Source organism: Chrysochloris asiatica, unplaced genomic scaffold (assembly GCF_000296735.1).
Source record: "Chrysochloris asiatica unplaced genomic scaffold, ChrAsi1.0 scaffold00161, whole genome shotgun sequence".
NCBI lineage: Eukaryota > Metazoa > Chordata > Mammalia > Afrosoricida > Chrysochloridae > Chrysochloris > Chrysochloris asiatica.
Window position 1 is genome coordinate 7704391 of NW_006408679.1, and position 24907 is coordinate 7729297.

The following is a 24907-nucleotide window of genomic DNA, read 5'->3' on the forward strand; positions in this document are numbered from 1 at the left end:
TGTGGCAACAGTAGTGAGGTTGGCCCAGGATCAGACGTTTCATTCTGCTGTGCATAAGGTTGCTATGAGTCAGTACTAACACAATGGCACCTAACAACAACAACAACTGTGACAGATGAGACGGCAATGCTGTCATTGTCAGGTGCTGTTGCACTGGTTCCAACTCACAGTGACCCTCTGTACAACAGAATGAAACACTGCCTAGTCCTGTGCCATCCTCACAATTCTTGCTATGTTGGAGCGCACTACTGCTGTCACTGTGAGTCCGTCTCTTTCCTGATAATATGTACAAAGTAGGAAAGACGAATCTCCGCATCATCACTGCCAAGGAGCCATCTGGCTATACTTGCTCTAACACAGATTTGTTTGCTTTTCTGGCAGTAGAAGACTTCAAAAAATTCCTGGAAAAATTTGATTATCTTTTAATTCTGTTTTACCATTAAGTATTTGAAGCCCCCCTCAGAGCTGTCTTCTGGCATGGACTGAAGACAGACAAAATAGCTATGAAGGGGGCTTCAAACAATTCATGGAAAAATATAATGAAAAGATAATGAAATTTTTTCAGGAACTTTTCTGGCCCCTCTTATTATTACTCCCATTTTCACATATATGGAAACTAAGGCTGAGATAGATAAAAAAATTTACCCAAGACCACACACTAGAAAATAGAAGAAAAGCAAAAAACCCATTACAATGGAGTTAATTCCGATTCACAGCAATCCTGTAAGGCAGAGCAGAAATACCTCACAGTTTCCAAGGCTACACAGCTCTACAGAAGCATACTGCCATGGAATGGTTAGTGGGTTTGGACTTTTAGGATAGCAGCTGAGTTTTTACCAAGTGGGCCACTCTCAAAAACAAAACAAAACAAAAACCAAGCTCACTGCCATGGAGTCAATTCTGACTCATAGGGACCCAACCATATAGGATTTCTTTAGAAGAGCAGATGGCCTCATCATTCTCTGACAGAGAAGCTGGTGGTTTTGAACCGCTGACTCTGTGGTTAGCAGCCCTTCTCTTACCCTACTAGAGTTCTGTGGTGTTGTTAAGTGTCATCAAGTCGGTTTCAACTCACAGTGACCCACTATATGGCTTCCAGGGAGTGACTGGTGAGTCTTAACTGTCTACTTTGTGGTTCAAATCAACGTTGCAGTCCTGCACAGCGCCATACCAGGACTCCTTAAATGGCAGACTCGGGACACAGTGTGTCTCTCCCAAAGCCCATGTTCTTACTACGTAATGCTGTGCAGTGAGCAAAAAAGATGGGATTTCTGAGAAAAGAAAAAGAAAAGCTGCAACATAGCACCTTGCTGTTTAAGGTTAGCTTCTATTCTTCATTTAGGTCATGCATCGATCAACATAGGAGTCCTGATCTGGTTTAATGCGCTGGACTGCAAGGTCGGTGTGCACCACAAGGTTGGCAGTTCAAACCCACCAGCTTCCCCTTAGAAACCCGATACAGGGTCCATATGAGTCGGAACTGACTTAATGGCACTTAACAACAACCTCAACATAAAATAAAAATAAACAATATCATGATAAATGGAGAAAATGTTGAAGTTGTCAAAGATTTCACTTTACTTGGATCAACACCCATGAAAGTAGCACTCAAGAAATCTATGGATATACCGCATTGGGCAAATTAAGACTTCTTTAAAATGTTAAAAAGCAAAGGTGTCACTTTGAGGACAATGTATGCAGGACTCAATCCAAGGTCTTTTCCACTGCCTCATAAGCATGTGAAAGCTGAACAACAGAAAAGAAAGATGGAAAGATAATTGATACATTCAAATTGTGGTATTGGCAAAGAATACTGAACATAACATGGTGTCCTGGTGTGGCACTGTGGGTTAATGTGCTGGACTGCAAAGTCGTTTGAACTGCAAGGTCAGCAGTTCAAGCTCACCAGCGGCTCCTCGGAAACCTGAGTCACTATGGGTCAGAACTGACTCGACAGCACTTAATAACAACAACCAGAAGGAATGCCTGGTGCAGTGCTATAGGATTAGCACTGGACTGTGAACAACAACATCTGTGTTTTGTTTTGTTTTGTTTTTAACTTTTGTTACATTTGCTTAAAAAGCAAAAATAAAAAAAAAACAACCTGAGTCAGCTACAAATTACATAAGGTGATTCTTTTGTCTCCAGATTGATTTAAATAATGACATGGCAGTGACCTTCTGTGGGATGTGATACGGTCTCTAGAAGATTTTGTAAAGTATTGTCTATTGTGTTTGTCATGGATTGAACTGAATCCACCATGTTAGTATCAACTTGGCTAGGCCATAATTCTCAGTACTTTGGCAGATATGTAACAATAAAATTTGGCAATTATATAAAGATATAACCATCCCCATGATGTGATCTGATGTGATCAGTATTCATTTCCAGGGGAGTTTCCCTAGGGTGCATCATCTTTTATAAGAGATAAAAGGAGAGAGGAACAGAAAGAGGGACCTGAATACTACCCAAGAATGAAAGGTCAGAAATGGAATGCAGTCTTTGTATCCGTGACCCCTGTGTTGAGAACCTCCTAGACTCAGGGGAAGATGGATGTCAAGGTACATGGTGATCTCCAAGAAACAGCAAACCCACATATTTCAGTTACAGCGTCACCAGAAAGCTGAGGCAGCATTAGCAGTTCTTCTAATATTTGGCTTTAGATCTTCAGATTTTTGAAGTAAAGTGATTTAGCTCTTGCCATTTCTTTGTTATATGTTAAACAAAATGCAAGCAATGAAACTCCACAATATTAGAATTATAATGTCAGAAAAGGGCACTCACTAGAATAGCAATATTTCAAGTATTACTGTTATCCTATATCATATGAATTCCATTTACTACTATGGAATGTGAAAGGGGATCTTAAGTTGCTTTAATAGAGCCAAGAAAAGAGAAGACAGAGTCCTGCCCAATATAACTTTGGGACCATGATGAAAATGTTTTCTCTCTGTGCTGTCAAAATGGCAGCCACTAGTCCTGGTGTGGAGCCGGTTAAGGCACTAAGTTGCAAAGTCAGTTTGGGTCATAAAGGCTGGCAGTTCCAGCTTACCACCTGCTCCTCGGAAACCCTGTACAAGGTGGCTGTGAGTCGGATTCCGACTCAACGGCACTCAGCAACAACCACAAGTCCTGGTATGGCGCTGTGGGTTAATGCGCTGAACTGCAAAGTCGGTTTGAACTGCAAGGTTGGTGGCCCTAGCTGACCAGTCGCTCCTCGGAAACCCTATACAGGGTCACTATGGGTTGGAACCAACTTGACAGCACCTAGCAACAAGAAGTGGTGATTTGGGAGTGCAGTGGCTCCATATGGTAAGCATTGGACTACAAACCTCAAGGTCCACGGTTTGAGTGTGCCAACTGCTCCATGGGAGAAAGATGAGGCTTTCTGCTCCCACAAAGATTTACAGCCTTGGAAACCTTATACAAGGTTGCTATGAATCAGAACCAACTCAACAGCACTCATCAACAAGTGGCAATTCAGCACTTGAAGTGTGCCTAATGTGAATGAAGAACTGCATTTTTAATTGTATTGAACTTTACTGAACAGCACAAGTCTAAGGAATACAGTTTTACCTTTGCAAAAAAAACCAAAATTTCTAGACAGGTAACAGTTTATATCAAGAAATCAAGACGAATGCTATTAGCAACTTTATAATGATAACAAGGAGAAGAGGGAGAAATGAATTTATAAAACTTTATGGTCTGCAACCTTTTTCTATTAATGTAAAAATGGAGCATATTCCTCTGCCAAAGCACCAGCATGTAACTTCTATGCACCTGAGAACATAGCAGTTGTTTAGTAAACATCTGTCTACTAAAGAAGACTGTCTGTTTGTAGTCAGTCCACAAGTCATCATATCTTTGAGATCAGGGACCATATTGGCAATGTTCACCTCGATTCCCAGCACCTAACACTTCGTAAGCACTCGTTACATTCTTGTTGAAGCAAATAATAACTCATCTTGACTTTCCTCATCCATTGCACTACCATCTTAGAAAACATTGCAGCTTGGTTATTGGGGTAAACTTGAGACTCTAGGATCTGTGCCAAAGTCTAGCCTCATGCCATGAAGTTGATGAAGTGTTCAGTGTGATTTTGGGTACAAATTTCTTGCCTGAATTAAACAGTACATTGGCCAAGTCTAAGCAAAGGTGACCGGGTGGATCACTGCTGGACAGGTGAAGCAAAATAAGGCACTTTGGGCAATGATGCTTCACACTATAATTTTACCGCTGGATGCTACAATACAACATTATGCACAAGAATATAATTTCAAGTTCTTTTAACATAAAACAATAATTCTCATTTCTTTCTTTCTTTATAACTAATGTCCTTAGGGGAAACAAAAACAGAAAATCTCTGAGGAAAGAGTCAGAAATTGGAAAACTAATAAAGAACTGGAGGAAAGGAAATACGGGTTACAAAAATTATACAGTTAACCATGTATGGGAGGCAGGAGCAATGTTTGGTTAACCTTTAAGGGACTGAGCTAAAACGGGGGACTCTAAGGTCTCCTCTGTGCCAAGCCTTCTTAACTCTGTACAGCTAATTCCTACAGTGTGCCACAGGAAACATTCAAAGTGACCGTCTGTCTATGAACTCACCTTTAGAGAAAGAAAAATGCATTTGGTTAGGTATACAAAAATATCACCGGTTCCCTATCATGATAATGAACCTAGGGACAATGCCAAATATCTTTTTTATGCAACTCTCTCTTACAATCAAGAACACTGCTCTGCAACACCAAATTAAAAGGCATGCAGAGTTTGGATTAGGAATCTTGTCCACTATTTTTGAATTCAGAACTCCTCTATTAATTATACAATAATACCATGGCCCTTTCATTTAATATGGCAACACGTAGATCCTGAATGAGTAATTCTAACCTTTCTTCAACCAGCACACATGGCATGGGACAGGCTCCTGAGAGGTATTTTCCAACAGACAGCTTTTTAGACAATTGGACTGCGTTCAGAACAAGGCAATATGTAAAGCTATCTCTCATGACCACCCTAAATGCTACCTCCACTCCAGCAGCCTGCCCTCTTTACTCCTTCTTTAAACATGCTTTTATTTTAGCCTGTCTTCATCTTACAACACTGACTCACCTCCTCCACCTTCCAGCTCCTCCTTCATTAATTCCTAGCATTCTTCAAGGGCTTCTCAAGGTTTCTTTTCTCAGTCAGACTATCCTTTGCACCTTGTGTGCACACAGGGACCCTTCCTGCTTCTGAACTCCTAGAGTTCTTGTCTGTTTCTACTGCACAGCTATCTGAACTTACAGGATAGAATCTAGTAGGAAAAATAAAAAAAAAACATATAAATATAAATTAATAAATAAGAACAAGTGTTGCTGCTAGGATTCCAGTTCATGCATATATGAGTTTATTCCAAACAAAACATGTTTAAACATGTCTCCATGATCAGTTACTACAGACAAGTTCTATCAGTAAAACATCTATAGTCTCATTAGGGTGCATTCAAAAGAAAATAGGGGAAAAAAAAAAAAGAATATTTTTGTACCATGGGGAAAAAAGCCCCAACATTTTGATGTCAGGCTAATAACAAATTTTAAACAAAACTCAAATGGCTATTTTTCCAAATCACTGAATTTTCATAACGAGTTTATGGAAATGTTGCCTCCTCCAATCTGTTTCCACCTGTATCTTCTGTTCATCTTCAGTCCTGCCTGGGCCTTCTTGGTAATACTTATTTCTATACTGCAGCTACCTGATGGCTTTCAGGATATATATAGACAAGGCAAGTGTCTTATCTTGTTTAGAACTAAATCTTCTAAGCTTGGCACACACAGATATTCAATAAATACTGTTGATTGAATCAAAAACTGTAGAAAACTAGAAAGTAATTCCTAAGGTACATATTTCATAGTAAAGTATGTAACAGATATAGCTGGTGATATATAGCATTCCTTTGTAGGCATCTTTAAAAGATAGTATTCTTGCAATAAGATTGTAAAACATAAAAATTCTCACCATGTTCCACTTTCGTCTACAACTTTTCCTGGTAGAAAAATATGCTATTTTATTAGTCTATCTTTTAGTAGCATTCGATTTAAAATTATAGAGTTCATAGTCCTTTAAATTAATATCATCTAGAAATGCTATGTTAGGGTTCTGAAAATTGTTACGTAACCTGCCATGCTGAAAGATTTGTTACATGTCCATAGTTTCATATTTTTAAAAGCTACCTATCCTATCTCACACTCTACAACCACATAATTTATGATTCACTAACATCTATCTTTATCATCATATCATTTTTAAATCAACCTTTTCAAAATAGAAAGAGTCTAAAACTTTAACTAAACTACTGTCCAATGGTTTTGCTGGAGGTTTTTTTAAAATCATAATTTTATAGCTTAAAAGCTCTCAAAGTCCGATAGGGACAATGCATTCAAAACCTGTAGAAACATGCTACAGAGGAGTTCATATGCCATCTCTCTCTAAAAGAATAAAATCAGATAATCTTGACATATGTCAAAGGTCAAAAGTATTTCTCACTTGATTAGTTTCTGGATCTGACTCTTTAATTAAACATATTTGCTAACTTGTACACCACTGTTTACTTCAGTACAGTTCACAATAGTCAAAAGATGGAAACAGCCTAAATGTCCACCAACAGATGGATGAACAAAATGTGCATACATACAATAGAACACTACTCAGTCAGCAGAAGAAATGAAGTTCTGACACATGCTACAACATGGATAAACCTGGAAAGGTGCAGTAAGTCAGTCACAAAAGGACAAATACTGTAAATCACATTTATATAAAATAATGAAAGTATGGAGACCAAAATGTATTAGTTTACTAAGTGTGGAAGAAAGGGGGAGAGGAGGAATCCTTGTACTGCATTCCTGTTTAAGGGTGGTGGGATAATTTAGAAACAGGAAGTGGTGATGGTTGCACAACATGATGCACATAACCAATGTCACTAAGTTGTCCAGGTTAAAAGATGGTAACTTGGTAGATGTTTTGCTATATATACTTTTACTACAATAACACAATTTTTTAAAAGAAGTGAATTTACTCCATGCATACCATGGAACACTATTCAGCAACAAAATGGAAATCTAACAGAACAATTAGAGGACTCTCAAAATACTTTATGGTGGGGGAAAACTAGAAGACACACAGTACATACTATCTAACTCAATGTATTTGAAATTCTTGAGCAGGTGAAACGAATCTATGATGATAGGGCTGAGAACAGCGATTGCTTCTCGTGAGAAGAGAGACTCATTGAGAGGGGGCAGGACAGGGGTGTGGACTATATTAGTGTGTGTATTTGTCAAAACTGATCAAACTATGCATGTAAGATCTATGCATTTTCCTGTATACAAATTACACTCCAATTTTAAAAAAAGAATGTTATTTTCCAGCTCTTTAAAAAATTTTTATTACCTAAAAGAGTAAAACACTATTTGGTCTCTACAAAGTACTTCACATTTGGTAAAACACTCATATTTTATCGCTGCATATTTATGGTACATGCTATTTAATCCATGGAAAAAATAACTGAAAATCACATAAAGTAACTTATAGGTGAAGACTGACAATGATGTGGATTTTTCCTGCATTTTCCATCTACCCATCTGAAAATGCTTAACAAAAAGTATTTTAAGTCTTTTGCGACAGATGTGCAGGTCTCATCTGTTATGAAAGAAATAGTTGATTATGTTTGATCTCAATATACTGCATAGTCACCCAAACCACATGAACAGATCTTGAGTAAAGTCAAAAGGAAGCATAAAGAAGCAACTGATTTTATATTTATTTTTTGTAAAGGCTACTCACTAGAAATTACAATGAAAGGAGTCCTGCTAAACAGCCTCATTAGAAATATATCTCCTTTGTATCATGACAGAAATTGATAACATTAAAATCTTTTAGTGAACGTTACAACTCAAGTTTTAGGAGGGACCTCTTGACAGTTTACGGAGATGGAAGAGAAAAGAAAGGGCATAATTCACTAAGAAGTCAGTGGATAAAACATAAAATTTTATTTCATTTGAATGTGATATCCTTCACATAATCTCTCTCAAGTTATTCATTTTCATTGGCTTTCTTTGGCACATTTTTCTCTTTTCTTTTTGGGGCAATGAACATAAGCAGTCACATTCATGTGTCATTAATTGAATCCCAAAGGTCAGTAAAACTTTCAGAGCACTCACCTTATGTTGGCTATATGCTGTTGCACAGGCTGATGCTGAAAATGGTCAGGCCACGGATGATGCAGGCAGAAGGATGGAGAGGGCTGAAGACAGCACGTAGTCTGATAAACAGGTGAATGGTTTGGACAAAGAGATGCAGAGTATTCTGAGTGTGGCTGCATGCAACACGAGGCCAAAGCGGAGGATGCTGCAGGGCCAGCCTCAGCCTGGCACTCTTGGTGACTGTTATGGCTAGTCAGCGGGTGATGATATGGGCAAGGATGGCAGCACTGGGCTAACATCTGAGGCGCTCTTTGGTTGTCTAGAGGCAGAAAGGATGATTTAACTGTGCCATTAACTTGCAGGCATCCATTTGGACTCACTTTTGTCCTTGGTGCTTCTTTGGGTGTGAGCTGCTGGGCTTCAAGGTCTCCATCACAGGGAGTGAGGGGACTAGGGCTGGTAGCACTGGTTGCGATGCTGCCGTTGCTCAGAATCACAAAATCATGGTTTCCATTGCTCATAGCCATGCTCCACTGCTTTGACCCTAAGAAAGGAAAAGATGCAAAATCAGCCAGTTACAGTCAGGCAGGCAAAGACAGAGAAAACACAGGGTAAGCTATTTTAAAACAACATTTGGAGAGTTATTGGAGGAGCTGGGAAGGAGTGGAGGAAGCTCAGCAGCACTTGCAACAGAACCAGTCAGCACAGAAGCTCTCCTGCTCTCCCCTTGTCCCTAGTGATCACATTCCCTCCTCCAGCTCTCTCAGAGCCTATCCTCTCTCCCAGTCCTAGCTGTACAGTACTACTGTTGTTGCACATCATCAAGTCGATTCTGACCCATTCTGACCCCATGTCACAGGCTAGAACCTCCAAATGGAGTTGTCTTGGTTATCAGCTTTAAAGAAGCAGATCGTCAGGTCTTTTTCCTGCAGAACTGCTGGGTGAGTTTGAACCACAACCTTTGGGTTAGCAGCTGAATATTTAACCATGTACACCACCAGGGTTCTTTAGATGTTCAACCATCAGTTACAAATTAAAACATTTTGGAATGGGGGCAGAGAGGAAGAGAGAGGATACTGTTATCTTTTAACTCTGAAACAATGTCATGTTGTTCTGAGGTAGGAGTGATTGGGAAAATGAAGACAAACAAGCGAACAGGTCAAAGTCAGTTAAATAATCTTATTAGAAAATCCATGCTCTGGTGGGGCCTTGGCTTCTACTCTCAGGAGGCAATGCCATGAGGGGTGGGTGGGTGAGCAGTGTCTCAAGAAAACAAATTCTTTCTCTAAGTCACCCAAGTCTCCAAATGAGAATATCCAAAAGAAAATAAAAATCAATTAGTTCAGCTAAGAATGATGACAATTAAAACATTAGCTGCAATCGTTTTGTCCTCTAAGCCAATGAATATAATGCTAAGAAAAATAATGAATAAACATTTCACCCAACCACAAACTTATTAATTTGTTTGCTATGTTATGTACCACAGGTAGCATAATGAGAAAAAAATACTATGGGTGGGATTTGCTTCTGGCAGAACTCTGTCCAGACAAAAGCAAAAACAATGTCCTTCTTCTTCCCTTAAATCACCACACTCCAAGCAACACACACAAAATTCAGGGATTTACAGTAAAGAAAATAGGCCGCTAAATGCTGCTGGTATATTTAACCTATACATGAACTCTAGTGAGAAAAAAGAAAAACATAATTTGGCTCACTAACCCACCTAAACATAGCATTCTGGAGACAGTTTCTGGATAATCTCTCTCTAGTCTCTCCACATGCAAGTGGAAGACACTCAAGTACCCAGAGAGAGACAAAATCACAGTTTTTCAATCTGAGTGCATAGTAATCTAACATCATAAACTTGGATCACTATGGGGAAGAAAACTGTGTACCTTATATGCTAACTATTCAGCAGTGGCATTTCTGAGCAGAACATGCCAGTAGAATGCATAGCTTCAATCTAAACTCTTGACCCAGAAAATACTCATTGTGTTAGGATGCAATTAAAATTATTAATTTATTTACCTTTCAGATAAAATTCCTCAAACACACACATGCACAAATCCAGTTACACAGACTTTGACACTATTAAAAATAGAAGAATTAATGTGGATGCAAACGTTTCTTTACAAATGATTTGTGAGGAAGGACAAAGAATTTAAAAGCATAAAACATAAATAAAATCAAGTACATGTTACTTTATTTTAACATAACTTTTGAAAGTGGCCCACCAATCCCAAACATCTTTTTATGTGGAAAGGGCTTCTGAATTCTTGTAGTAAATACAATTGTTCTCTTCATCTAATCTCTCCGGGATATAAATAACCAGTGTATAAGACATGCAGATAACAGGAGGGGGCTTCATAAAGTTTGTGGAAGGACTCCAGTATCTTTTCATCTCATTTTCTGTGAGCTTTTTTATATGTTCCCACCTATATCCGAGACAAAGCAAGAGCTAAATGCAGTATTTAACTAGTGGAAATCAGTTCAAGTATGAGGAGAGTTCTAATCTGACCCAGGAGGCAGAAATTCTAATCCTTCTTCTGTAATTTTCTTAACGTACCATGTCGAAAGGATCTTCTCACTTAAGCTTGTTATTTTGTATTTACTGAAGAATATAGTCTCTCCCTTTTGCTGTCACCAAATGAGAAAGCTGTGTGCAAATGTTTTATAACATGTATGAGTGTATTATATGTGTATGTGTGTGTTCATTTGCTTGCTAAGGGACATTTAAGAAGTCCTAAGCGTTAAAAAAGTTAACTGGAATTTGTATGCTTAAGTGTAAGACAGTCTATACAATACAGGAAGTAATCAGTAGCTATGATAAAGGCACCCATTTTTCCAAATTAGAAATTCTCACTGTACAAATACCGCACACACACACACACCACCACTGGCCACTGGCCAGTCACACAAACCCATGCCTCCACCTACCCCCTACCCCAGCCCCCAGCTGAGGGGGGGTGTTGGGATGAGTGGAAAAACAGTATCACCCTTCTAGCCCCTCCTCCCTTTCCATGAGACTGAAGTAAGGAATACTTGTTCTGGTTTTGTGGACTTGTTTCTACTATCCTAGGTTGGTTACCATCATTTAAAGGAGTCTATTTTTTTGTATGTATTTAATCTAGTTAATCCTCTCTCTCTATTCACTGCTGTAGGGTGAGTTAGGCTAGTGAGAAGTATCTGAACAGCACCACCAACAAGAAATCCTCAAAGTTTTAAAGTGAAACGGAGTTTAAAACAGCGAGGCTTCAATTTTTAACACCCATGGAAAATGCCTTGAAATCTCCCACAAATTTCATGTTTTCCTATCTTCTAATTAAATCTACTTTTCCTTAGGAGAAATAATTTTTCTTTCTTTCTTCTTAACCAGGATTGCAAATGCATTTCTTAATTACATAAAAATTCAATAGAGTTTTGTAGCTCAGTGGAGGGACCTAATCACCCTTTATAGCTTTTTTGAAAATTTCCAGTGTGGTAAAATGCAGTTCAAGTGCCAAATAACTGACTTACAAATGAGTTTTTGGAACTCAATCTGTTTGTTACTTAGGGACTTCTTGCAATGAAGTAGAAACTAGTGGATAGGATCGTGAGCTTTCTACAACTTGGTTTCTTTACTCAAAATGGGAATCAAATATACTTAATTAAAAAAACTTATGACAAGTAAATACAGAAAAATAACTTGAAGAAATGTTCACAGATATTGTTCAGGGGATGCATCTGTAAAGGGGTCCTGGTGGTAGGAGAATGTCAAAGTTTCTATCTGAATCCAGACTTATCCTTAGGAGTCCTGGGGTGGCGGTGAGGGTTAATGCGCTGGACTGCAACTTCAGTTTAAACTGCAAGGTAGGCGCTTCAAACTCGCCAGATGTTCTTGGAAACCCTACACAGGGTCGCTATGGGTAGGAACTGACTTGATAGCTCTTACCAACAACAACAACTACAGAGAAAGACCTTTCTTTACATGTGAGATAAATGAGAGTGAGAAACCGAGTTTGAGTCTAAACGGAAGAGAAGTAACAGAAAAAAAGAGAAGATATAGAGGAAGAACCAGCACACTCAAACAAAATACGAAGTTCCTGAAAGAAAATGTTAATAGCATTTACTTCTGCCAAGGTGTTTTGATAAATATAATGCTCTGCAATTACAAATGCAACGATAATAGTATTTATGGTATGAGTTTAAAATAAGTTTTGGGCAAATACAATGAATAGCTATAAAAGACTGCAGTGTTTAAATCACCTGTTTTTCCCAGGGCCATAACACACAAGGGCTGCCAAAAGAAAACCATTGTTAAGGTGCTGGCTTGAGGTGACAGGGCCCTGTGGTCAAATATTTCAGTGTATCTCCTGCTGTTCAGCAACAGAACATGTCAATATTAACACATCAAAGCCACTATTCTCACACCCCATGTTTTACCTTTTAGGACAGCGTTTTCATGTCCTGTGTACTTTGGCAGTTTGGGGCCATTTTCCATTTTGATAAAAAATTTACATTTCCTTTTTTTTTTTTTTCCTTTTAAACACTTTCCATCTTATAGGATTACTGAGAATTCTGAAATGTTTTGAAAGTCATAAAGATCTAGGCACTAACAATATAAAAAACTGACATTATTGTTTGATTGGATGATAATGACATTAAGAAAACATGGAATGGTGTTTCTTAGTTTTAAAGCCAAAATTTCATTTAAAATGGCAACTGAGACATCTATAGGTTAGGAAAAAATGGCAATGGTAAATTTGAGTTTGGAAGTTTACTCTATCGGTTTCTAACAGTAAGATCCTGGGCCAAGTAACTCGTACACATTCCTATTATATGTCTTGGTTTCCACTTACAGTTGATTTTGTTTAAATTCCAAACTGGTACAACTTTCCAAGAGAGTAGCATGGTGTTCGCTACCAAATTTTAAATGCCCTTATCCTTTGATCCACAATTCTACATCAAGGAATGAATCCTTTGGGTATCCTTGAACAAAGATACACATCTGTGTAAAGATATGTGAATGCATAAAACTGCTGAACACCACTGGCTGCAGCAGTGCATGCTGGAAACTACCTCAATTATTATCTTACTGATACACTGAGGAGTATTCTTCACAACGAAAAAGGATGAGTTAGACCTGTATGTACTGCTATGGAAAGAACTAGTCATGGTTATGTATAAATAAAACCTAGCTGCAGAACAGCTTATAAGAATTTATCTGGTTTTAAAAGGGGAGGACAGATATCTATACAAGGTTAGGACATTTCTAGAGGACAGAAGAAAATGCTAACATTGCTCCCTGTTGGACTGGGCCATCTGGAAAGAGGGAGACGAAGACTTTCACATCTTACTTTCTGTGCCGTTTGTAACTGTTACTATAAATATATCTTTTATAAAAATAAAATATTAATAAAACAACATATAAAGTCCCTGGCATAGCAGCTAACAATGAACTGTGGTTAATTATTATTAAGATGCAGAAACAAAATCAAAATTACTTTACCTTAAAATTAAACTAGACATTCACTGGATATATTCTAAATTGTTTACCTTTTAACATATAAATTGTTGTTGTTAGGTGCCAAATCAGTTGTGACTCATAGAGATCCTGTATAGAGTTTCCGAAGAGTAGTCAGTGGTTAGCAATCCAGTGTTTATTATACCCTGCACAATCCTGGTGTGGCACTGTGGGTTAATGTGCTGGACTGCAAAGTTGTTTGAATCGCAAGGTGAATGGTTCAGTCTCACCAGTCACTCCTTGCAAACCCTATACAGGGTCACTATGGGAGCACTCAGCAACAACAACAACACAATCACATTAAATATTGGATGAAATATAAATAAAAATAGAGCTACACAAACCAGAAGGGAAAAATACTCTCTTCAGACAAAATGTTTTATTGTGGCTTATCACACAGCTTTCAAAATTTTTAGAAACATAAATGATTATATAATGACCCAACACTAATTCTGAACTAAAAGTGCTATGACTAGTTCTGCAGATGGTACAGAAAAGAAATCATGTTGAAAGGTAGAATGAAAAAGTAAACAGCATGCACGTGATTGTTGTTGTTAAGTGTTGTTCAGTCCGTTCCAATTCACAGTGACCCTGTACAGGGCTTGTGGTTAGCAACTCAGTACTTATTCTCCAGGACTCCATTCATGTAGTTAGAAGGTACATAAAAAATTATATCTGATTCTGGTTTGGGACTTAAGTACCTTAAATCGATAAAATACAAGGAAATAATTCTTACATCAAAGATTTTTTTAAAAAGTAGTATCTAATTGAAAATGCTATCATCTAATCATAATAGAATCTATTTGAATTGCAGAAGCTTTATTCAACAACATATTATATACAAAGACTCGTTAATGACACATAATTTTCCAATGGATGCAATCAAACTATTCAGGTGACTCCCAGAATACAAACATATGTATGGAGCATTAAGAAAACTTCATGGAAGCGACTGTAGAATTGGAAGCCAGACTGCTACAGCTAGCCAGAAAACTATCAAGTTAAAATCTACATGTAATGTTGAAGAGGATATTCAGACCTGTTTCAATGAGCACAGTAACTATTTAGCAAAGCCATCACAATCTTAGCAAACACAGGCCCATACAGTCTGAAGGAACATCATCTTATCATCATCATCCCCATCAACATGGTGATAGTACACCTCCTTGGTATTTCCACACCATTTCCACACACATGATTTGATTTGAATTGATCCTTCGAATAGCTCTCAGAAAAACAGGAGTGGCAAGAATTACTGCTTCACTATGAAAAGAAAATTTGAGACAAAGAGATGGTAACTAACTTGTCCCAAGTCATACAGTGATCACAAACGGCGAGGCTAGGAATCTAACCCCAAGGGGTTTGGAGGGACTTCTGCTGAACTACATTGCCTGAATCCAGATAATGTATTCTTGAATTGCCCTTTGCTTTACCAAACTCTTAACAATAAACAACTATAAAGGCAAGATTGGATCACCGACCACAACTGTAGCCATTTTTTTTGGTCAGAGAGTGACAGTGCTTGCTAGAGCACAGTTTTACCAAATAAAATACAAAGGACTTGAAACCAGTGCTGATGAATCATAAGCAATCCTAAGGTCCACGTGAGGCTCTTGTTAAAACGCAGACTATCCGTCTGGATGGGGCAACAAGTTCCCAACAACTTGCCTAGGCTGCTGGTCCCTGGAACACATTTTGCTTAGGAAGACAAAATCAAAAACTAGGTGGGCAGGCTACAAAAGAATTAGGCCTGTGTCCTGTGGCAAACTGAAGTAGAAATGAGTAAAGCAGTAGAGAAATAATACAATAATACAAGTTGACAAACAGGCAAAAGACGCTTTCCCATCCCCATGCACCCCTGGCTTGGGCAGAGAAAAGCAATGTATTGCACAATAAAGATTCTATTTGAAAACCAAGTTTAATTTTAGCATGACTCTCAAATCTTTTTGTGCATAAGAGTAACAGCTGATTGGGTTTTAATTCTTTCTCACTAAATTCACGTATATGATGGCTGTTATCTTGCCCAACTTAAGTCTTGAAGCTTTTTTTTCCTCCTAAGTGGTATTAGATATTTGGAAATGGGTATATAAAGATATCTGAAAGGTTTTGTTTTTTTTTCCTTTAAACTTTTTATTGTGAATTGAGTGATAGTTTACATGGAAGAACATCAGTTTTACACTCATCGTTTCATTGCAATGATTACAATCCCCTCCATGCATCATCATTCAACAATATTTGCTTCTATTCCCTCTTTTTTTTTAGGGGGGGGAGGGATGTCCACAAAAACACTCAAGAATATATAATCATTTAAACAACCAAAGGCACATTTTGTAATGCGTCTCCTGCCTCCTGGCCGCCAGCACACAGTCTTTCTCTTTCCATGAGTCTAGAGTCCTCAGCTGCTCTATCTCTCCATGTCATCATCTCTGCCTCCATCTCTGGTGTTGCTGCTTCTCTGGTTAGGGTCCCATATTCAGCTCATGCTTTTCTCCCTTGATGGTCTTAGGGTCCTCTGGTCCTGGTCTGTGAGATTAACTACTCCCCACTTTGTTACAAAACTTCTACCTTTAGAGTGTGACAGTCACAATTAGTTATGATAACAATTACTCATGATTGAATCATTAAGACTTTTATGCCCATCTCCTTTCACGAGACCTATCCAGACAAGATGAAAACTATTCAGTGGGGATTTTACATTCCCACACACACTATGAAACTAAACTCCCTCTTGAAAATTTCTACGCCATCACTTCATGACTTTATAGCCGCCGCCGCCGCCCCCCCACCCCATTTTAGGTAGCCAATATCTAAGTTGCCCATCCCTATCAATCCTGTGTACAGAGGGGATATGGTTTTGTTTTTTAAACCACGTATAAATGTAGTCTTGGGAATACTTACATTCATTTTTACAAAAACCTATTTTAATATGAAATGGTACCTCTAAAGTTGTTGAATGCTTATTATCCTAAAAAAGATGGTTCATTTCTAGTCACTGGTACCACTTGGCTTATTAATATTTATTGCTAAGGCCAAATAAATAGATTCTTTAAATGGAGTCCTGGTGTGGTGCTGTCAGATAAGCATTGGACTGCTAATCATAAGGTATGTGCTTCAAACCCACTAGCTGCTCCTTGGGTCACTATGAATGGGAACCAACTCAATGATACTCGATATCAACAACAATTTAAAGAACTGCACATTCTGCATTTTCTGTGGGAGTGCAATGGCTCTGTAGGATGAGCACTGGACTGCAAAACATGGAGTTGGCAAGTTGGCGGGTCGAGTGCACCTGCTGCTCTGTGGGAGAAAGATGAGGTTTTCTGCTCTCGCAAAGACTTAACAGCCTAAGAAACCCTATATGAGGTCACTGTAAGTCGGAACTGACTCGATGGTACTTAACAACAATAACAAAACACATAAAATGTACTTTAGACATCTTCTGTAATGAGGCTTTACAGTTAGACATTAGAAGGAGATCAGCAAGGTTTTGTCTCAAAATATTTTTAACCTCAAAGGATGATGAAAAATGCATTTAGCATCTTACTGTGTCAAGATTTCCCTCATAATACCTCTATGAACACATTCGTAAATCTATTATAGAGAAAAGTGAGGCTCAAAAATCCAGATCACATGACTGGATTTCAATTCCAGACCTGTACGGCTCAAGATGCCTCTAGGACATTAACAAGTTCAACTAGGTTGTACAGTACCACTAGGGGCTATGGATACAGAAATCTGTCTCGAGGCCCACATTTTAAAAATAGTTTCTGATTTCATTATTTCCCAAGAAAGTTTTAAAAAGTACAGGTCAGCATTCAAGAAAGCCAGAGATCTATCTCAGTAAATTAGAAAGAGGTATTATCCATCTATGTATCATATTACGCAAACTTGAGGAGGCAAGGCAGTGGATTTATCTCTGTTGTCACATAGTATTTGGGCTAGTCTATAATAATGTAATTGCAAGTTGACAGCAAAATATGTATCTTTAGTCAAAGAATCTGGCACTTTAAAGGAACTAAAAAAGATAGTCTTAAATATAGAAATATAATCTCCTCCCCCTCTGAGATAAATCAAACTTTCTTGTTTTCCTTTGAGTTCATGAACTTTCTACCAACAAAGTCTTTCAGTAAGGACACATAAATATAAAGGAACCCTCATGGTGCAGTTGTTAAGCACTTGGCTGATAACCAAAAAGTTGGCAGTTCGAACCCACTATCTGCTCCATAGTACTCAGAGATGTAGCAATTTTCTTCCATAATCATTTGCAGCCTTAGAAATCATATGGGGCTGTTTTACTTGGTCCTGTGTGGTGTTGTGGGATACAGCACTGGACCACACAAGTCAGTCTGAAGCACAAGGTCGGTGGTTCAAACTCACCAGCCGGGCCTTGGAAACCCTATTACAAGGTTGCCATGAGTCGGTACTGATTCTACAACACTTAACACCAACAATAGGGTATTTTATGAGTTGGAATTGACTCAATGGCAACAGAGTTTGGGTTAGTCACCTATAAGAATTTTTAGACATTCAATGCAAAGAACTATGGCAAAAAAAAAAGTATTATTGGTATTATTCATTAAGCATAAACTATAATATATTGGAAAACATTCTCCCCAAAAAACAAAGTTACAAATGTGAAGGTCTCTTCAACTGAACATAAATTTCACTAAGAGCTTCCCACCACAACTGGAAAACACAAACAAATTCTAGGAAATCTGAAAGTATAAGTACTACTATTCTTTTACAATAAGGTTATTGTTTACCTATTAAATTTATATTGCCAAGTAGGCAGTTTTAACTTTTGATAATAAATACCACATTTGAAAATGAACTATTTCTAAAACTGCTACATGCTATTGTTGTTAATTGCCTTCAAGACAGTTCTGACTCATAGCAACCCTGTATAGGGTTTCCAAGGAGCGGCTGGGAGATGCCGAGTGTGTGGTTAGCAGTGCAGTGCGCATCCTACTTAAAACACAGATACTGATAAAATGGATAAAGTGCATATTTCACTTTTTACATTTTCACAGTATTTCCAAATAGCTTAATGATAAAGAAGAAAAAGAAATGCCAGATAACATTTTCCTGCATATTTACACACAAAAAGAAATTTCAGTGTAATAGTTCCCCTAGCATATCTGGAAATCCTGAGTGTGGAAAACAGTCTTATGCCTGGAAATCGAGTTAGGTTGTGAAAGCAAAGATTCATCCATGTAGGGGGTGATGATAAGAATATCGGAGTTGTAGAAATATCAATCTCATTTTCCTCACTTTATTTTATGTCAATGGACAGGTCTATGGGAGTTTCATCTTTTACAATCTGGGATAAATGGCAGTTACTCACATATTCTTCTTAGTTTGTTTCCTGTTTATAACAAGACACAGAGATTCATATGTATTTCTAGAGAACTATATATATATATAAGGAGCTCTGGTAGCGTAGTGGTTACGAATCGGACTGCGAACCGCAAGGTCAGCAGTTCGAAACTACCAGCTGCTCTGCGGGAGAAAGATGAGGCGTTCTGCTCCCATAAAGATAAACAGCCTTGGAAACCCTGTACAGGGTCGCTATGGGTCGGATGCGACTCCACGGCATACAACAACAACAACAACAATCATTATATAAAAGTTCCCTGATAGCATAGTAGATTACGAGCTGAGATGCTAACCACAAGGTCAGTAATTCGGATCTACCAGTCACTGGAGAAAGAAGAGGCTATCTGTACCCGTAAAGATTTACAGCCTGGGAAACCCTATACAGGGTTCACTGTGAGTCGGAACCCACTTGGTGGCACACTGCCACCACCACCGTCATTGTATGGGAGTCAGGGTATGGTGCTGTAGGATAATGCACTGGACTGCAAGGTCAATTTGAACTGCAAGGTCATTGGTTCAAAACCACCAGCCACTCCTCAGAAACTCTATACAAGTTGGAACCAACTTGACGGCACCTAACAACAACAACAACAACAATCATTGTATTGGGGAGCACTGGTGTGTCTTGGTTAAGCACTCAGCAGCTAAATGAAATTGAGCTCACAAATTGCTCTGCGAGAGAAAGATGTGGTTTCTGTAAAGACTACAGTGTAGGAAACGGTAATTGAACTGGAATCAACTGTACAGTACTGGTTTGCAGTTTTAAGAGATTTATTTTTCAAATTCATCCAAAAAGTTCTCTCTCCACACAATATCCAACACTACTCCTCACACTCATTGTAAATGTTGAGAGGATGAAGGCAAGGGTGCAGTGAGAGAAAACTAATCAAACATCAGCTCAAGAGAGACAAGAGTACAGACTTCACATGAGCATTGCTGTGGAAACACGCAAGAAGTTGTCACGGAGCCTCAATTACTTACAGATCTTTGGAAGAAAGTTCAGGAAATAGCTAATTTGAAGACTGAGTATTTTTTAACCCATGTGAAAAAGTATATCCCCAACCTATAGCCAAGCTCCAAAAGTCCCAAGCTCTTTTAATAAAAGAACATGCTCCCTAAAATTTCATGCCGGGGGGTGGTTCTGTTTTGACGTTAAGCACCTTATACTTTCTCATTGTAGTGCTAAGCAACCTCCAAAAAACAGGTATGCTCACATCTCTGCCAAGTATAAATTACCAGATGCTTTGGTTAAAAAAAAACAAACACACAGGGCTCTCAAGATGTGATAGGTTTATCTTTGGGCCATAAAATTTCATCTGAAACTATTTTACCTCAACTAAAATTGCAAAATGGGTCACTCAACAATGAATAATCAATCTATCTGTATCATTTATGTTGTTGTTAAGTGCCGTCGAGTCGGTTCCAACCCACAGTGACCCTGTATAGGGTTTCCAAGGAGTGGCTGGTGAGCTTGAACTGCCAACTTTATGGTTCAAACAGACCTTGCAGTTCAGCGCATTAACTCATAGTGCCACACCAGGAGCTCTTCCGTATTAGCTTCATGGAGTCCTGGTGTAGTGCTGTGGGTTAATGCGCTGAACTGCAAGGTTTGAACAAGGTTAATGCGTTTGAACTTCAAGGTCGGTGGTTCAAGCTTACCAGCTCTCCTTGGAAACCCTATACAGGGTCACTATGAGTTGGAACCAACTCGATGGCAATTAGAAACAACAATTAAGTCTCATATTAATGAGTTTAATAAATATTATTGCTAAAAATATCACAGATGTCCAAAACAACATGGATTTTAACACTTCATACATCTCAAAAGCTCAAAAAGGGAAGGAAAAAAAAAATCACTAAGGATAAATCAGACTAAGAAAATTCTACTGTCACAATTTGTGAGGCAGTAAAAAGATGAGGAAAAAAAAAAAGTAAATGTCTTCCATAAAGTCAAAAACTGAAACCAATCACCATAGAGCACGTAAAAGTTATTTGATTTAAATGGTAGTGTGTTGTTTTTTAATACTAAGAGTTATCTAAGATTTTCCCACAAACGCTAGGTATCTGATACTAGGCCCCACTCCCTGCTGTTTTGTGACATTTGAAAAGCAGCAAATCAAATTTCCTACAGCAGCTCTTCAAATAGGTTCTTCCCTGCAGAGTCCAGCACATAATGTCTCAAGAGTATCCTTTCCTTTAGTCTATTGGTGAACCAAGTCTTGGTGTGGCACAGTAGGACAAACACTGGACTGCAAACTGCAAGGTTACCGGTCAAATCCACCAGCCGCTCCTTGGAAACCCTAAACAGGGTCTCTATGACTTAACAACAATGAGGAATTTGGGAAATATCTTTCAAGGTATTTGTAAGAAATACAGTAAAGGACATCCTTTTATTTAAAGAACTCAAAGGTTTACTTTTGGGGTCCTGTTGTGGTGCTGTAGGATAAGCACTGGACTGCTAACTGCAAGGTCAAACCCTACAGTGCTCATTGCAAACTTTATATTAAGTTGAAACTTACACAATAGTACTTCACATCAGAAATCATCAAATGCATAAAAATCTCTTCTTACTTGAATTAATTACTAGGAGCTCTGGTAGTGCAGTGGTTACAAATCGGGCTGCTAACCTCAAGGTCAACAGTTCGAAACTACCAGCTGTTCCATGGGAGAAAGATGAGGTTTTCTGCTCCTGTATAGATTTGCAGCCTCGGAAACCCTGTGCAGGGTCACTATGATTTGGAACCGACTCCATGGTACTTAACAACAATACCAACAGTAAGAGCCGGGTTAAGGAGCTCTGGTAGCGTAGTGGTTACAAATTGGGCTGTGAATCGCAAGGTCAGCAGTTTGAAACTACCAGCTGCTCCGCAAGAGAAAGATGAGGCTTTCTGCTCCCGTAAAGATTTACAGCTTCGGAAACCCTGTTCAGGGTTGCTATGGGTCAGAACTGACTCGACTGCACTTAACAACAACAACAAGAGCCTGGGTACAAATGTCATAAATCTTTTTCTATTTCTTACTCAAATTATCACTATAAATGCTCATGAATTGTGCTATTTGTTTCCTTGGATACATTGGTGTTTTTGTTTGCTGTCAAGATGGTTCCAACTCATAGGGACCCTGTAAAGGGCTTGCAAGACCAGTTGGTGGGTTCGAACTGCCAACCTTGAGGCTACCAGTTCAGTAATGATACTACAGTGCCACACTAGGACTCTTGTATGTACTGGATGAACTATAGCTACTCTTTTGTTGTTCATAAAGATACTGAAATCATTTTTCAGTTAAATGGGTGAATGCCCTTATTCAGCAAGCATATAGTAAACACCAACTGCGTTCACTGTGAAATGAACCCTGGTGACACAGCTGTTAAAGCACTTGGCTACTAACCAAAAAGTCAGTGCTTCGAATCCACCAGCTTCTACAAGGAATTTGATTCCAGATTTAGAGCCTTGAAACCCTATGGGGCAGATCTCTGTCTTACAGGGTCACTAATGCGTCAGAAGAGGCAGTGGGTTTGGCTTGGTTGTTTGTTGTTCCCAGTAGTAGTTTTTTTGGAGTCTACATATGTGAGCTGGCTAACAGTGATTCATATGATGAAAGAACAGACTCTAAGATGGACAGAACAGAGAACCACTCTCTCCTCCAAGTCACCCTCTTCTAATTTACTTCAGTTGCTTGGTTTTCAGTTTCTCTAAAAAAATGATAGGTTTTAACTACTTGATTTGTCTTGAACCCAAACACTTAAATTTAGTTTCTGTATTAGAATGTGATCAGGAATATAGAACAGCCATCTTTAAAAATAGGAAACGTCAACAAAGTCTGTATGTTAAACCTGGCCATCACCCACACTGAGTAATAAGAGCCACACAGTAAAAGTGCTCTGAGTGGAACCCAATGGAATCCTGGGGCTCAAAGCAGTTAGAATAGAAGGTAAAGAACTGGTGAACAGCAAACACTGAAAAGCAAATTTCCCAAAGGCTGCCAATAAGAGTAGACTGGTTCAATATAAACTATGAAGACAAATGGGAGATGACAAAACTGGATAAATCAATTTTATACTACATGTCATTTCCAAGAGTGAGGCAACCTTAACAAGCATTTTCTAAATTCCAGATGCATAAACTCTTTTCCATAATCAAAGCAAATAAAGAGTTCATGTGCAAAATTCTAAAATTCAGGTCTAAAAATGTAAGCTTTATCAAGTATGTAAGATATATTAACAAAGAGACTCTGCCTTAGTTTTGTACCCAAAAACCAAGTTACAAATCAAACAGTATAATCAAGAAAAACAGAGAGATTTTGGCAATGAAAGAACTCCAACATAGTCTAATGCAAGGCTAAAAAAATGATTTAAATAACACAAAAGCTATTTTAACATTTTAAAAGGCCGAAATGCATCAGCAGATATTAAAACTAGGAGTAGTAAACCCACTGCCTACAAATGGAACACTCATTAGCTTTGCGCTTACATACTTTAGTGACTTCTCCAGCTATCAAAGGGAACTGAAGTTTTCTCAATTATAAATATTGTGATCTAAAATAACCCTCTTGTGGCAAAAAGGGCATATTTTATTCTTTCAATTTCAATAGCTATACCTGTTTGTTAAAGACATTTTAAGTAAATTATAAAAGGTATTCCATAGTCCCTGCGTTGATAACCAATGATTTTCATGCAATACTTTAGTTTTCACTAAGTTTTGATCTGCTTTATTTCTTTAAAACTCACATTTTACTACCAGACATAAAAATACTTCACATATTAAACCAGTCTGCAGTTTTCTACGGATTACACATAAATTATCCACTCTCATCTTAAGTACAAGTAAACATGCCAAATACATTCTGACTTCTACTTTCATAATTACTCAGTCATAATGTAGGCCCAGTGCTACAGTTGAAATGCATAAAACATTTTTTCAGTCTCATCCTGCATGAAATTATTTATCAACTCAAACACAAATTGAGGGTGTGTACCAGACTGTGTATGTGAAATGAACTTTGGTGAGAATTAAACTTCCTGTAGAGGCTTACTTCCCCAGTGAGTATCTTCACCAAATGTCTATCTTTATGGTGAGATATCCTTATAACTTACTGTTTCTTGCAAAATGCAGTCACAAAAGTGCTTCCTTTAATTCAACATCTGTTTCTCTACCAACTGATAATGATAGAGCCACAGAGTTAAAAAATTCTCTGATTTAGCTTGTGGTCAGACAAGCAGCTCATAGTATGAAACAACAAACTACTTGGCTTCTAACTTCATAAATTAAGTACATTTTAATAAACCCGAGAATTCACTTACTTTACTTTTACTGTGCTAGACTTTAAATAAACTCCATGAAATTTGAACGCATTAAAATGCCATTTAAAGTCTATATTGATAAAATTTCAAGCTGGAAATTTAAATACAATCCTAGAAGCACAACTTCTAAAGAAATTCTACCAAAGTAATCAATTTCCACATACACATAGAAGCAAGAGTGAACGTATTACCTTTCGGTTGGAAGGAGAAACCTTCCTGGCTCAGTTGGATCTGAAAATGATTGCAGTAGCGGAGGTGGCGGCAGCAAGCGGCTGCAGTAACACAGCACAAGAGAAAGCAACAAGTTGGCAGGAGCGGCTCCACGGAGCAGCGGGAGAGACTGAATGACAAGCACATGCAGATTGCTTTGAATCAGGCATATTAGGGGCTGGAACTTTCAGTGTTTGCTCTCCTATAGGACAGGAGAGTTTTTCTCCTATTTAACCCCTAGGGGCAAGGTCTTAATAATGGTAACAGCTGGCATACAGAGGGGCTTGATCTGAGCACAAGGTCAGCAAGCCAGGATATGAAGGTGACATGTAATTTCTA

At 38.3% G+C, this 24907-nt stretch overlaps 1 protein-coding gene across 1 annotated transcript in view; it reads right to left on the reverse strand.

The window, feature by feature from the left end:
* The window catches only part of DISP1 (dispatched homolog 1 (Drosophila)), a 72357-nt gene extending 63640 nt beyond the window's left edge, over positions 1-8717 (reverse strand). Inside the window, exon 1 of the mRNA XM_006871149.1 lies at positions 8199-8717. Coding sequence (XP_006871211.1) covers positions 8199-8707 — 509 coding nt within the window. The 5' untranslated portion in view covers positions 8708-8717. The remainder of the gene's footprint in view (positions 1-8198) is intronic.
* Positions 8718-24907: the final 16190 nt, after the last annotated feature.